The sequence below is a fragment of the Triticum aestivum genome, chromosome 2B, assembly GCF_018294505.1.
Source record: "Triticum aestivum cultivar Chinese Spring chromosome 2B, IWGSC CS RefSeq v2.1, whole genome shotgun sequence".
Taxonomy (NCBI): Eukaryota; Viridiplantae; Streptophyta; class Magnoliopsida; order Poales; family Poaceae; genus Triticum; species Triticum aestivum.
This window is the reverse complement of record NC_057798.1, coordinates 777,211,387-777,226,879: the sequence shown is the minus strand read 5'-3', so window position 1 is coordinate 777,226,879 and position 15,493 is coordinate 777,211,387. Positions and strand designations below refer to the sequence as shown.

At 46.7% G+C, this 15,493-nt stretch overlaps 2 protein-coding genes across 2 annotated transcripts; one reads left to right on the top strand and one right to left on the bottom strand.

The window, feature by feature from the left end:
* Positions 1 to 566: 566 nt before the first annotated feature.
* On the top strand, positions 567 to 3,168 carry LOC123042675 (wall-associated receptor kinase 3). The gene is made up of 3 exons (XM_044465081.1): positions 567 to 1,455; positions 1,586 to 1,729; positions 1,928 to 3,168. The coding sequence occupies exons 1-3, from the start codon at positions 567 to 569 to the stop codon at positions 3,127 to 3,129; spliced, it is 2,235 nt and encodes a 744-aa protein (XP_044321016.1). The 3' UTR covers positions 3,130 to 3,168.
* A 2,812-nt stretch (positions 3,169 to 5,980) lies between these two features.
* On the bottom strand, positions 5,981 to 9,121 carry LOC123042674 (probable alpha-glucosidase Os06g0675700). Its single transcript, XM_044465079.1, has 3 exons — positions 8,928 to 9,121; positions 8,421 to 8,705; positions 5,981 to 8,096 (listed from the first exon to the last, which is right to left on the bottom strand). Exons 1-3 carry the CDS (start codon positions 9,119 to 9,121, stop codon positions 5,981 to 5,983), a joined length of 2,595 nt encoding a protein of 864 aa, XP_044321014.1.
* Positions 9,122 to 15,493: the final 6,372 nt, after the last annotated feature.

Sequence of the window (15,493 nt, the reverse complement as noted above, 5' to 3'; positions counted from 1 at the left end):
CTGTGTGCATACATACATACATATAGAGAGAGCTTAGCTCGATCGAGGTGTTGGCTTCTTCACAACACATCTCCGACCGTGTCTTTGTCGTGGGCAAGGCAGACCCTGAAGTTACCCCTCGAGATACTTGTTCATCTCGACGAGCACTGAGCCCCACCTTACTTCAGGTGAATTTTTCATCACCATGTTTTGTCTTTTGTACAAACGTTAATTCGGTTCCTTTTTTTCGATTTAAGTGAATGCTGGATGCCTATTTGTTCCTAATAAGACTCTGAATTGCTGAGGACACCTAATGGCAAACGCTAAATTTAACACCTGCGCCCTTTGTTATTGCGACCAGGGGCTGTGCTATGAGTAGGTTCCTCAAAGCAGAGTTAAGTTTTTTGTCAGGAAGCAGAGTTTAAGTGGTCCACCCACCGGAAATAATACATGGCCTCTATTTTCATTCCACCGATTGTTTTTTGTTTTCTTTTCTTTTCGAAGAAAAGATATTTTTTATTTTCCCTGAAGCAGAGGTGTCTATTTAGTTGACAGTGTCACATTTATTGACTCTCCAGCAGAAGAATATGCAAGCGTTGTTGCAGCTTGGCCTCTGCCTCATATTGCTTGCATCACAATATGCCCCAGCTGGAAGTGCGGTTCCTAGTTCACACTGCCGAAGACAGTGTGGGAATGTCGAGATACCATACCCATTTGGTATAGACCCAGGCTGTTCGCTCGGAGACGGCTTCCACCTCGACTGCAAGGTCCACGGTGGCGTAGAGAGGCCATTCAGGAGTGTCTTTGAGGTCCTCGACATCTCCTTGAAGCAAGGGACAACCCGAGTGCTCAATTTCATCGTGGGGTATTGCTACAACACCTCCACCGGGAGCATGGAGTATTTTGGCCGATACGGGGGGCTCAATGAAGGTGTTTCTTCTCCATACCGCCTCTCCGATGTCCAGAACAGATTCATGGTCATCGGCTGCAACGCCTTGGCCTCCATCTCGGACCGTGATGGCACAGGCTACGAAGGCTATGGTGCCGCAGCATGCCGCAACCAGTCGGACCTAGTTGATGGATCTTGCTCCGGTATCGGATGCTCCCAGACGACGATACCGAAGAGGATGTACTTCTACGCAACAACCTTTTTTAGCACGGTCAACAATAGTCGAATATGGAAGTTCAATCGGTGCAGCTATGCAGTGTTGATGGAAACAACGTCATTCAGGTTCAGCACTAAGTACATAACCACCAACAAGTTCAATGGCACAAATGATGGGCGGGTGCCTGTGGTGCTCGACTGGGCTATGAGAGATATCAAGTCATGTGATGTTGCAAAACAGAATAAGACCGGCACTTATGCATGCCTCAGTAGCAATAGCAAGTGTGTGAATTCCAGCAATGACCAAGGGTACATGTGCAATTGTATCAATGGCTATGAAGGAAACCCTTATCTTCCTGGTGGATGCAAAGGTACCAATTATTAGCTCCGAGCTAGTGACAATCTATATTTGCACTAATATCAATCAAATTGCACATTGGATGTAGGGTCTCTTTATCTTTTTTGAAACTAGATTATTTTGTTTGGCTACTTTTGTTGCAGATATTAATGAATGTGATCACAACCCATGCCCTTCGGATGGTGTTTGTCGCAATATCGCTGGAGAATACCGATGTTCTTGTCGAGTTGGAAAAAAATATGCCAAAGAAAGCAATACATGCAACCCAAATACAGGCTTCATAGTAGGTAACGACCGAATAAACATGAACACCTAGCTAGGTCATTAACTTTATCGCACTCTTGTGCAATGTCATGAAATAAAAAAGTAATGTGAAACAAATCTAATGTTAGCTAATTTACACCAACTATGTTCTATACTCTCTCTCTCTCTCTCTCTCTCCCATTGGTCTCAAAAATAATTCTCTCGTCTAATGTTGTTATCAGGACTTACAATGGGATTATTTGGCCTGATGGTTATCATCATGATCTCCGTCTTTTGGGGACAAATGACAACTCAAAAGAGAAAAATGAATAAAGTTAAGCAGGAGTATTTTCGCGAGCATGGAGGCTTGCTTTTGTTTGATAGGATGAGATCAGAGAAAGGTCTTGCTTTCAATGTATTTTCAGAAGCTGAACTCAGACATGCCACTGATAACTTTGACATTAGTAGAATACTTGGAAAAGGAGGCCATGGAACGGTCTATAAAGGGATAATAAAGAGCAGCATGCCAGTTGCAGTTAAAAGATGTGGAATAGTTGATGAAAGGCAAAAGAAGGAATTTGGGAAAGAGATGCTCATTTTATCGCAAATCAATCACAAGAACGTTGTTAAACTCTTGGGTTGCTGCCTTGAGGTGGAAGTTCCTATTCTAGTCTACGAGTTTGTACGAAATGGTACATTGTTTGAGCTTATCCATGGCAGGAACCAGGCATTGCAAATTTCCTTTAGCACTCTCTTAAGGATCGCTCATGAAGCAGCCGAAGGTCTCAGCTTCCTACATTCATACGCGTCTCCCCCAATTATTCATGGTGACGTGAAAACTTCCAACATCTTGCTTGATGATAACTATATGGCCAAAGTGTCAGACTTTGGAGCCTCTATATTAGCCCCGTCTGACAAAGAGCAGTTTGTTACAATGGTTCAAGGTACATGTGGCTACCTTGATCCTGAATACATGCAAACATGCCAGTTAACAGACAAAAGTGACGTGTACAGTTTTGGAGTTATCCTTTTAGAGATCCTCACAGGCCAGTTGCCACTAAAGCTCGAGGGGACTGAGAAGCCAAGAAGCTTGTCATTGATTTTCCTTTCTGCTATGAGGGAGAATAATCTAGAAGATGTGTTGGTGAGTCAAGTGAAAGGCCAAGCAAGTATGGAGTTGCTGAGAGGACTTGCAGACCTGGCTAGGAAATGCCTAGAAATGTGTGGTGACAACAGGCCATCCATGAAAGATGTCGCCGATGAGCTAAATAGATTGAGAAAACTTTCACTACATCCTTGGGTACAACTCGACATGGAGATGGACGAAGAAAATCTTCCTGGGGGAGAATCTACTACTGGTTATGAAATAGAATTAAGTGGGTATCCAATGGACAAAAGTGAGAACCATCCCATAAACCCAGGGAGTTCCTATTATGCAAGATGACTAAACATGCAGAATGATCTATAAATTACTACATGCACATACATCTATTTCTTCTGAACCTCGGTACCACATGTATTTTATTTTGAGGTAGTATTGCTGCTAATATGTGTAAATTTTATAATAGGGAGTCTATCTCCTACGACTCTATAGTTCGCAAATTCCAAATTGTTTTTTTAATTCATTCGATGTGTGATGTATGTTCAACAACAAAAGTCTATTGAATATCAATTTGAAGAAAAGCTAGCACACGATGCGCTTAGGGCGTTGTCTTATACATAATTCATAGATCGTCATTTGTAGCTAGCACATGATGGGCTTGTTGGGGTGCACGCTGAAGATCCCTCCTCTGTACCCACCGCCACCACGGCCACCGTACCTCACCACCGGCCCCTCGGTGCCGTTGACCTCCTCCCCGTTCGGCCCTCTCGGCCGGCGCCTCCCGCCGCCCACCAAGTACCTGCAACAGCCGCAGCAGAGGACGACTAGCGCCACCACAGCCACGGCAGGGAGGGCGACGGCCAAGGCGGAGCCTGCCCGCTGCTCCATTGCCACGACCCACTCCCGGATCCCGGCGACGAGCGCCGAGAACGCGGATGCGAGGAAGCGGAACAGCTCGGCAAGCTTCTTCACGACAACGTCCCACGGGATGGGATGCCCGTCGTGTCCTTGGAGGAGGACGGAGTCCAAAGCTCCCTGCACCGTGACGAGCTTTCTAATCCTTGGCGCCGCCATCTTCGTGGGTCTTGGCCGCCTGATTAGGCGCTGGTTATGCTCACGGGGACTAATGACGATGGAGCTGTGGTGTTGGTCTGTTAACGTTAGCTGAGAAAGGGTATATATGAACTCTGAGTGAACCCAGGCCATGCCGGAAATCAACGTCCTGTTTCGTTACTCCCTAGGTTGCTTGCTTGCTTGTCTTGGAGTGACGTTTCTGATGCTCCACCTTAGTTGTATCTAAATCATGAAAGCAGAGAGATAATCAAAAAACAAATGATTCATATAGCTAGGTAATTTCGTAGTACTGTCTGGTGCATGGATATCGACTTATGGTGCATTACGCGTGGTTCCACTGCCAGGGGGAAAGTACAGGGACAAGCTAGGAAGAGAAAGGGACGGGCTTTTTTCCCTTTGCAAATTGCAAGTTGCAACGGGCGGCTGCAATCAAGTCATCTAATAATTCTAGAACCTAGAACCTAGAATTATTAACAGCTAATCCATCGAATGCAGCCATGCAGCTAGTATCCACTATCTGCCAGTACGTAGTATATAACTGAAACCGCGCGCGGTGGGTGGGTGTTACATGTTTCATGTTTGGTTCCAGTGGAGGAATTTGTTAATCAGTAGGAAGATTCAGAGACCTTTCTTTCTTAAAAAAATTCGAATATTATGTACACTTGACGGCGACTCTGGACCGTTTACTTTTGCTACTAGGTAAACACGATCGTGGTCCGGCCGCCACCGTGTGCCCACGTTGGCGTGCCTGAACAAGTTCCCCACGGACTGTTGGCTTCAACAGCTCCCCGTGCATGCATACGTACATAGAGAGCTCGATCGAGGTGTTGGCTTCTTCAGAACACATCTTTGTGTCGTGTCTTGGCGTCGGCCTCATATTGCTTGCAGCATAATGTGCTCCCGGAAGTGCGGCTGCTAGTTCACGTGCAGAAGGCAGTGTGGGAATGCCGAGATACCGTACTCATTTGGTATCGACTTCCACATTAGCTGCGAGGTCCACGATGGCATACAGAAGCCGTTCAGGAGTGCCTTTGAGGTGTTTGACATCTCCTTGAAGCAAGGGATTGCCCAGGTGCTCAATTTCATCGTGGCGTACTACTGCAACACCTCCACCGGGGGCATCAGGTATTTTGGCCGATACACTGGGCTCAACGAAGGAGTTTCTTCTCCTTATCGCAGAAAATGAGCGAAACGTATGCAGTGACCGTTTCAGTCCGTTTTAGCAAGTACGATTCCCTTAACAAGCTGTTTCCTCAATACATTGACCAAAGTGACCAGCCTAAACAAGTTCAGTGACCCGGAGTGCATTTTATTCGCGTAACCAGCTCCCCGTGCGTGCATACATACGTAGAGAGCTCGATCGAGGTGTTGGCTTCTTCACTGCACATCTTCGTGTCTTGTCTTGGCCTCGGCCTGGTATTGCTTGCAGGACAATATGCTCCCGGAAGTGCGGTTCCTAGTTCACGTGCCGAAGGCAATGTGGGGAGATCGAGATATTGTACCCATTTGGTATCGACCGGGCTGCTCGCTTGGAGACGGCTTCCCCATTAGCTCCGAGATCCATGATGGCATACAAAAGCTATTCAAGAGTGCCTTTGAGGTGCTCAACACCTCCTTGAAGCAAGGGATTGCCGTGGCGTAGGGATTGCCCCGCAAAAATGGAAAGTCTTTCATCGCAAAAAAAAATGGAAAGTCTTAGCAGATTTGTAAACCTTAGAAAAACGATGGCTATGGGCCTTCATGTGTGCTATGCACGTTCAAAGATGTCCTAGTAGTAATTTGACAAAAAGAAAATGTCCTAGTAGTAATTTGACAAAAAAAGGATCTCCTAGTAGTAGTCAGTAATAAGTAAGTAAAAGAACATACAATTGCCTCCCAAAAAAAATGCGAAGGAGCAATTTCAAATCAAGATGGATCTTGTGATTAACCGCCTTACTTTTGGAGTTAGTTAAATACAAGGATTTACTTCTCTGAGATGAGTGGGAGATGCTAGATGAACGGCCAAGGACAATAAATAATCTTAGAACCCGCAAATGATAATAACCTTCAAATTTCTCAAACTTTTTATTCAGTATTTCAGATATAAAATAATAATTATGAAAAAATTGTATCAAGATCGTTAATGGGACATGACGACCTTGATCTTGAACTCCTTTCCAATGGCCAGCGACAGGCCACTGACGCTAAGCGCTCCACTCGTCCGGGACTTGGTGCGGGCTGCCTTGAGCTCAACGTTGTTCACATAGATAGTGAACCCCTTTGCTGGCGACTGGAGCCCCATGAAGACCACCTTGCCGATCACCGGCGCCCGACTCGGCGTGTATGAGTTGTGCACCACATGGGAACTCACCGTGGTCGTGATGATGCCCTTGCTCTCCTCCGTGCTGCAGCTAAATTTCACCAGGGTCCAGTTGCCTCCCACCCCGCCCATCTCGGTCGACTCGCCATCGTCCAAGAACAGCTCCCCGCTGGCCATGCCGTTCTCCGCGAGTGCCACAAGGAGGTGGAACTCGCCTTGCCGTGCGGCGGATGTGGTAAGGCCCGGCTGCTGCAGCGGTAGGATGTTGCCGCCAGCGAGGTGGACGTTCGCCGAGTCCACTGGTGCCTGGAGTGTAACACGCTTGCCGGTCCGCGTGTCCACCGTGCGGGGGTAGTTGTGGTCATAGAGGCTGAACCACCGGCCTGCCGGGAAATAGGCGTCGACGGTGGTGGCACCCGGCTGTAGCACCGGAGATACAAGCACGCCGCGCCCGAGCAGGAACTGCTTGTCCACGCCGTACGTATCGGCGTCCTGCGGGTAGGAGAAGAAGAGCGGGCGTGCGATGGGTGCCCCTGTTGTGTGCGCCTCGTACATGAGCGTGTACATGTAGGGGAGCATCCGGTACCGCGTCCCGAACGCTTTCCTCGCCGACTGCGCCGTCGACTCCCACACATAGAGCTCTCGTCGTTCGGTGGTTCTCTCCGTGTGCGCCCTCGCGAACGGGTAGAACGCACCAAGCTGGATCCAGCGGCTGCAGAGCTCCTGGCTTGTGTTGCCCCTGAAGCCGCATATGTCGGCGCCGACCATGGGGATGCCAAAGAGGCCAAAGCTGAGCATCGTGTTGATGGAGTTCGCAAGCTCGTCCCACCGCGCGGAATTGTCGCCGGTCCAGTGCGCGACGTACCGCCCCGCTCCGGGGAAGGTGGAGCGGCTGAGCACGAAGGGGCGGCGCGCGGTGTCCTTGAGCAGTGCGGCATGCGTGGCACGTGCCTCGTAGAGGCCGAAGAGGTTGTGCGCGTCGTACTCGGACACACCATTGTAGTGCACAGTGGAGACCGGCAGGGTTTGGTTGTTGAGGGGACGATGCGTGCCGGAGTTGTTGATGCGGTAGGGCGGGTCGTCCAGCGCGTTGAGCGGCTGCCAGGCCCCGAAGTTGGAGGGCTCGTTCATGTCGCACCATAGCCCGTCTACGGGGATGGTCCGCCGGAACTCGGAGATCTTCTGCGCCCAGTACTCCACGGCGCGTGGGTTGATGAAGTCCGGGAAGTACACCTCGCCTGGCCACACCCTGCCCACCACGTTGGTGCCATTTCTCTTGAGGAAAAAGTCCTCGTTAGGCGTTGCTTGCCTTTTGATCTCCGGGTCTATGATGACCACATACTTCTGGCCGTTGCTGTGGAGCCGGTCGACGAACGGCCGGAGACGGTTCACCGGAAAGTTGATCGGATCCAGCGTGAAATCCTGGCCGCGGTCCATGTAGTCGATGTCTGACCAGATCCCCTCCAGGGGGATCTTGGCCTTGGCGTAGCCGGCGACCACCTCCTCCAGGTCAGCCACATTCTTGTAGCCATACCTGCACTGGTGGAACCCGAATGACCAGTATGGCATTGGGGCAGGGCGGCCGATGAACTGGGTGTACTGGTCGACGACGGCAAGCGGGGAGGGGCCGGCGAAGAAGTAGAAGTCGAGCACGCCACCGATGACTTTGTAGGTGATGTAGGACCCGCCATACAGTATGTCCATGCCATTGCTGTTGAGGAGGAGCACGCCATGCGCATTGCCGCCAGGGCGCACATCCATGTAGAATGGGTGCGAGCCGTAGAGGTTACGGTCCAGTAGGTCTGACCTCTCCAGGTCCTCGTTCCACAGCGTGAACGTGTCATTGGGCTGGAGCCGGAACGTCCGTTTCGTGTGCTCGCCGAACCCGTACAATGATGCCCGCCCGGCTGGAAGCGCCGTCGTCACCTCCAAGTACCTGCATTTCCAATTGTCATGCATGCATGCCCATCCATCACTTGGCTACTCGCTAATATGCTGCTCCTACCACACATCACACTTGTATTCACTCCTTGCCATAAAACAGACCCCTAAGTTTTGTACTAACTCAATGTTTCATAGGTTAGGTCAAGTTTATTTGTAGAAATATTTAAACATTTATTGTATCAAATAAATATAATGTCAAAAAAAACGTATTTCATGATGCTTATATATATTTTTTCTATACAAAAACTTGTTTAAACTTTAAAAAGTATGACTTGATCTATTTTGAGAAAACGAGGGAGTATTATTTATTACGTACCGGTCCTTGAAGATGAGGGTTGCAGAAGTGTCGAAGAGGGTGTCACCGGTGGAGCGGCGGGAGACGGTGAAGCGGAACGGATTCATGTGGATGGAGAAGGTCAGGTCCGAAGACACCTTGGAGATGGTGGCGCTGCTCGACAAGGTGGCATTGTCCATGCCTGCCGATCCGAGCAAAACGTCCTCTGACACTGACGTTGGGTGTGGGATGACATCCTGGGGGACCTCCCATCTCTGATGGTCGGCGTCGGTGATGCGCACATGGAGCCGACTATCCGTCTCTAGGCTGTGCCATCATGTTAATACTAAATCGGTTAGCTTAGGGTGTATGCATCAATATATGCAGACGTAAGGTATACTACCTCTTTTAAAATAAAAGAACTATTAATGTGTATATATAACCCCAACCAAACAGTGCAACACATTCCTGTCTATGATACTTTAGAAAAAGTACAGAGAAGGTGATGAATTAAACTTCCGGATCAGGATGAAGATCAAGCACACTTGCCTTGCAGTTAGGTCGAGCCTCTTGACATCAGGACCGAACTCCGTCGTCCCGCCTACAAGTTTCAGATTGGCCGATAATAGGCTCCGCGCCCCGACGACCGAGTCGACGTCATAGCCTGCGTTGCAATGATGGAGTAGGCAAATGAGGAAGGTGAGGAGCCTGAGAAGCTCACCAGACGGCTTTACAATTGCCATTAGACAATAGGATGGTGTGCCACACAAATGAGTGTCAACAACTATTGGATGCTTGGCTTTATATAGATTAGTAGTCATTCTCAATGTTTGAAAAGATTTAAAAATGTGCCTAAGATTACCTTTTGATAGGTAGTATTTCAATGTTAAGCTTTATCGCTTTTTCCATACGAGGAAGTATATTAATGCTATCCTAAAGAAAATCTCATGTTAATGAGAGAATATTAGAAAATAAAGGCTATTGATTTGGTGGATCTGATTTTAACAATTTAGATCTAACCTAGAATTATAATCGTTGAGATCTAATCGGAGAAAGTTTTGATTCAGTCTTATCTATATCTATCTATACCAATATAAAAGGACCCAAAGGGGCAGATCCAAACCATCTCGACCGTCAAATCATGTTATCTAGCGGTTCAAATCGCTTCAATGTTGAGAACCAAACACGTTTAACACTCTAATTACCCACCACTGCCATTGGTTATAAACATGTTTTGACTAAGTGCTATTCCAGGAAATCTGCCATGTTATTAATATCCTACCATTCCCGTGAAAAAAGTAATTGATATCTTATCAAATACCAACGTGCAAAAGATATATCTTATCTAATATAACGTGCAACTAATATCCTACCTAATATAAATGTGCATTGCACGTACATTATTACTAGTAATTTGATAAAAGAAGTAGACCCTGGTTTTTTACTTATACTAACTAGGCACTTCATGGAAAATCCCACGTTAATTACAGAAATTCTGAAAATAGAGGCCACTGATTTGGTGGGTCCGAATTATAACGGTTCAGATCTAACACTGAAATTCTCATGTTAATGAGAGAATATTAGAAAATACAGGCCATTAATTTGGTGGGTCTGGTTTTATCGATTTGGATCTAACCTAGAATTATAATGGTTGAGATCTAATCGGAGAAAGTTTTGATTCAATCTTCTAATCAGACCTCGTTTTTATGGTCAGAAATATTACGATTCAGATCTCTCTTATTATGGTTGAGACAATCTTATAATCAGATACTTGTAGACCCTGGTTTTTAAGGTCAGAAATATTATCCCTAAAAAAAAGGTCAGAAATATTACGATTCAGATCTCTCTAATTACGAGGATCGGTTGAGATCCATCCCACGTGACCTAAACCTAACCCCTCTCCCCACGTACGCCAGACAGCTTCCTCCAATCTTCCCATAATGCTTATAATCTTCCCGTAATCCATCCATAATAGTCCGATAAAGAAGCATATAATCAGCCAATCCCTAAGGTGCACGTCTCTTTTTCCTTCTGCCGAGACACAGGGGCGGACCGACGTTGACACAGCCGGTGTCACAGGACACCGGGTAAAAATTGTGCTTACCCTGTATAGCCCCGTATGTTTAGGCCAACTCCATCGAGCGACTCTAAATGGACGTCTGTTTTGCCCAGATTTTGTCTGTTTGAGTAGGGCAATGGGGTCGTGTCCGGGCTTGTTCTGGGATGCGGTGGCCGTGCGCCTAACGCGCGACCGCATTTGTTTGCCCCATCCCGTCCGACAGGGCCTAAAATGCACATATTTTCATATCAAAACAAGTTTGCATGTCCAAATATTAATTGTTTGGAAATTAAAATAGTTTTACAACCCAATCGAAGTTGTCTCTAATAAAAATAGTTTTACAACAAAATCGAAATTGTCTTGAATGAACATGAAACGAACCAATACATCTATTGGTCGCCAATGTGACCCACACATGCTCTACCAAGTCATTTTGAAGATCCAAATGAGTGTGCCAATCACGCAGCTCACGATAAAACTGGACAAACTGTTCAAACATGGTCGGTTCTTGGTGTAGGGGCTCAACATTGTCACCTTGAAAATCAAATCCTTGCTCGAAGATACTATCATTACGCTCGTCCTCCACGATCATGTTGTGCATGATCACACAAGCAGTCATCACCTCCCAAAGCTTCATTTCATCCCATGACAGTGCATGGTTTTAAACGATACCCCATCGGGATTGAAGCACACCAAAAGCACGTTCCACATCCTTTCTTGCACTCTCTTGCATTTGGGCAAATCTCTTTCTCTTCTCACCTTGGGGTTCGAGATTGTCTTCACAAAAGTTGATCACTGAGGATATATATACCATTAGCTAGATAGTATCCCTTGTTGTACCGGTGGTTGTTGATCTCAAAGTTGACAGGTGGGGAGTGGCCTTCTGCAAGCCCTGCGAAGACTGGAGAACGCTGCAGCACATTGATATCATTGTGAGAACGTGCCATGCCGAAGAAAGAATGCCATATCCAAAGATCCTGCGAAGCCACCGCTTCTAATATGACAGTCCACGCTTTGACATGCCCCGTGTACTGGTCCTGCCAAGTAAATGGACAGTTTTCACTCCCAGTGCATACAATCTATGCTGCCAAGCATGCCTGGGAAGCCTCTCACTACTAGGGAAAACCCTAGTAGTAGCACGTGTTTAATGCCTACTAGTAGCGCGGGACACCGCGCTACTAGTAAGGCGCTACAGCTATTACTTAGCAGTAGCGCGCTCGACACACACTACTGCTAAGACATATAGCCGCAGCGTGTGTTTACTCCCGCGCTACTGCTAATCTAGATAGTAGCAGCGTGTTTACACTCCATCGCTACTAGTATTTTTTTAGTGTACTTATACGCAGTTATACAAATTTTGGTACAATACAAATTATGAGGTTTATATCATTATGCCCATAACAGTGTGTCAAATGAAGGTGGATTAGGTTCAAGTGGAGGCAACATGTGATGCATGTCAAAAGTATACTACTAATACAAACTTGATCTAGTTTGGACTACTAGTACTTTCGATGTGCACCACATGTTGCCTACACTTGAATCTTATCCGCCAACACAAGTTATTTAATCATCATCATAGTCATTACCACCAACAGTAGCTATTTAATCATCATAGTCATAGTGTAGCACATCATCATCTTCAACCTCATTCTAGCTAGCTAATCACCACCAACACTAGCTGCGGTAGCTATCTAATCACCACCAACACTAGCTAATAATAATCATCATATTCATTACCACCAACACTAGCTATTTAATCATCATAGTCATAGTGTAGCACATCATCATCTTCAAACTCATTTCTAGCTAGCTAATCACTCCTGCTGCTCTCTCTCAGGTAAAATAGCATAAAGCATGTGTAGCACTCCTGCTTCATCATGTTGGAGCAGGCAGATGAACCTGTCTCCTAATAGTGGGTTGCGCTTCTGATTGCTGCCCCCTAGTACTTCTCTGCGATCGTTCACAATTTTACTCTAATATTTCACTATTAAGCATTCCTTGCTTTTAGAAATACTGAATGCACTAAAGTGCATTGTGGAATGTCTTGGTCGTAAGCTAACCATTCTCATGCGACCTTTAGTCTCGATCCAATGAGGCACAACATTCATCGGGAGTCCCTGTTGAAGAACATCGAGTAACATACTTAGCAATAAAGTTTAGCTTAAAAATAATGTATGCAAAAGATGCAGAGGACAAATAGTAAATTTTTTACCATCTTTCGTAAATAGATATGACCGTAGTTCAATACGAACACTGTTGGTCTTGCATGGCAGGGGATACACTAGTAGAATTGTAAAAGTTTAAATTATAAGTTGAAGCAAATGAAGCAGATGTCATGCTTAATTACGAAAAAGACTTGTCGTTGTGACTTACTGTATCTACTTCGAAGTTCTCGTCCAGCTTGATGTCGAAACGCCTATCATCATCTAGCAAGATTCTGTCGCACATGCCGCGCTCGTCTTCGCAGTATTCGCAAATACCGAAATCCTTTTCCTCGTCATACATTTCCTATGCTTATAGTTGAAACATTAATTGAAGATCAATCGAAGGCAACTACCAGGATACTCAACACGGAAATCCAAGACACTCGATATTTCCTACATATTCTGGCACAAGTCATGCCAAAATTCACGGAAAAATCCGGCATGACCTTTGCTAAAATAGAACATATCGAGCGCTTAAAATTTGCCGGAACGGAAATGAATCAACACTCCGGCAAAACATAGGCCACTCGGAGGTGTAACCTGCAAACATGACCAGCCACTTGGCAAGCATATATCCTATTTGAGCAACACAAGATATACATTTCAAAATATCTTATAGGACTCATATTGACATGAGCATTCAATAAGCAAAACCAAATCATAAAATAAATAAGTATTCAAATTAGCATGCATTCAATAAGCAAAAGTAAATCATCTCTTGCGTCCGTACATCGTCGAATATTATCACTAATACATCCCGAATAGTATCATACATATAACATCACTAATACAACTAAAACCCTAACGAACGACGGGTATCGGCGCGGGCGGTGGACACACAAAGAGAAGGAACCATCACAGGATCATAGCTCCAGTGAGATCCCTGGAGAACCTGCTAGGTATTGGAGAACTTGTGCTCCAACGCAACCAAGTAGCGACGGACGTGCGCGTCATCCTCGCTGACATGGTGACGTACCACCTCCACGGGGTCCTCAAGCCTCTGGACCGACACTGGCTCACGCGACCGCCACCAAAGAAGGTTCGGGTCAACGACGGGCTGACTCCTCACCAAGCTACGCCCCCCGGTAGGTAGCGCCTCCCAGTACCAGCCCGGCGGGGCCCAGTCCCAGACATGGCCCATCTGGTCAAGCAGGTGTCCTCCGCGGAGTCGACGACGAGGATGCGGGATAGGCATCGTCGACGTTGATGCGGGAATAATTGCTTTAACTAAAAAAATAACAACAAATGTAACATGTTCAACTAGTTCTATTAATTCAACTAGTTCTTACTAAAAATAAACTTACTATAAATAAAAATAAACTAGTACCTAATTAGTGCCTAGTTCTTACTAACTAATTAGTACTTAGGAACTACTGCCGTAATTACCATCTAATTTGATGAACCTAGGGGTGGAAAGTGGTAGTGGATAATCCGAAATTTGATGCAATAGATGAACCCTAACTAATTGATGCAATCAAAATTTGAAGAACCCTAGGCAGAGGTAGGGGAGGGGGAGGAGTAGGTGTGCTCACCTCGGGTGCCTGCGGCGAGGGAGGGGCAGGCGGCGTCGAGGTCGGGGTCAGGGCTCGGGCGCGCGACGGAGGGCGGCGTCGAGGTTGGGGTTAGGGGCGGCGTCGAATCCGGGGTCGGGGGCAGCATCGAGGGTGTGCGGAGAGCGACAGGAGAGCGCGCGGCGGCCGACGGCGGCGACAACGGAGGAGTTGGGATTTGGGGGAAGTGGCCGTGGGGAAGAACGAACCACGCGGCTAAGTCAAAAGTAGCAGTAGCAATTTCCAGGAAGTGTGCTACTGCTAAGTTAGCTATAGCGTGTACCTGGATACGCGCTACTGCTATTCCTTTCTTTTTTTCCCCTTTTTCATTTATTTTCTTTACATTTTATTTTTTCCTCTTTTCTTTTTCTATTTCTTTCATTTTCATTTACTTTTTTATTTGCTTTCCATTTAATTTTATTTCCTTTATCAGTAGCGCCTTTCTGCGTAGCTGCTACAAAGCAAGTAGCGGTAGCGCTGTTCGCTGTAGATCGCTACTACTATGTGTAGCCTATCGGCTAAGTAGTGGGAATTTTAGTAGTAGCGCTTTTATCTTCAGGCGCGCTACTGCTACAATTGTATCCGTAGCACAGTTTACGCCAACGCGCTACTGCTACTTAGCACTAGCGTTCTTTTTTAACACGCGTTACTGCTAAAGTTCTGTGTATAAGGTTTTACCTAGTAGTGTCTAGCTGCGTTGGTCGCCAACAATCTCTCTGTATCAGCGGCAGTTGCCTGCCTCAAGTACTCAGGGCCAAACACCTCGATCACAGCCTAGCAGAACTTGTACATTGACATCAGACATGTTATCCCACTCATACGCACATACTCGTCCACTAGATCGCCTGAAATTCCATACGCAAGCATGCGGATGGCCGTGGTGCATTTCTGGTAAGAGAAGAATCCAAGCTTGCCAAGGGCATCCATCTTGCACTCGAAGTATGGGTCATGAGCAACCACTTCCTCTCGGATACGATTGAACACATGTCTTGCCATACGAAAACGACGACGGAATTTATCCGGCTTGAAGAGCGGGGTGTTCGCAAAGTAATCGACATAGAGTAGGCCGTGGCCTCTTTCCCTGTTGCGGTTCAGGTTGGGAGCACGGCCAGGGACTGACCCCCTGTAGCGAGGAAGCTGCTGTTGAATGTGGTCGTGAACCACCAGTGCAGCCATCACAAGATCTTCATCATCCGACGACGAATCGTCCGATGAACAAATGAAGTGGTGGAAGAAAAACTCATGACCACTGCGTCGAACACCTTGCGGTCGTGATGGCAAATAGGCCGCGATGATCACCTC

Coding starts and splice junctions, on each gene's coding strand:
- LOC123042674 (XM_044465079.1), bottom strand. CDS start 9,121: ATGGCAATTGTAAAGCCGTCTGGTGAGCTTCTCAGGCTCCTCACCTTC. Junction 8,706..8,927: donor AGGCTCGACCTAACTGCAAG/GCAAGTGTGCTT, acceptor ATGATGGCACAG/CCTAGAGACGGATAGTCGGC. Junction 8,097..8,420: donor ACCCTCATCTTCAAGGACCG/GTACGTAATAAA, acceptor TTGGAAATGCAG/GTACTTGGAGGTGACGACGG.
- LOC123042675 (XM_044465081.1), top strand. CDS start 567: ATGCAAGCGTTGTTGCAGCTTGGCCTCTGCCTCATATTGCTTGCATCA. Junction 1,456..1,585: donor TCTTCCTGGTGGATGCAAAG/GTACCAATTATT, acceptor CTTTTGTTGCAG/ATATTAATGAATGTGATCAC. Junction 1,730..1,927: donor AAATACAGGCTTCATAGTAG/GTAACGACCGAA, acceptor TGTTGTTATCAG/GACTTACAATGGGATTATTT.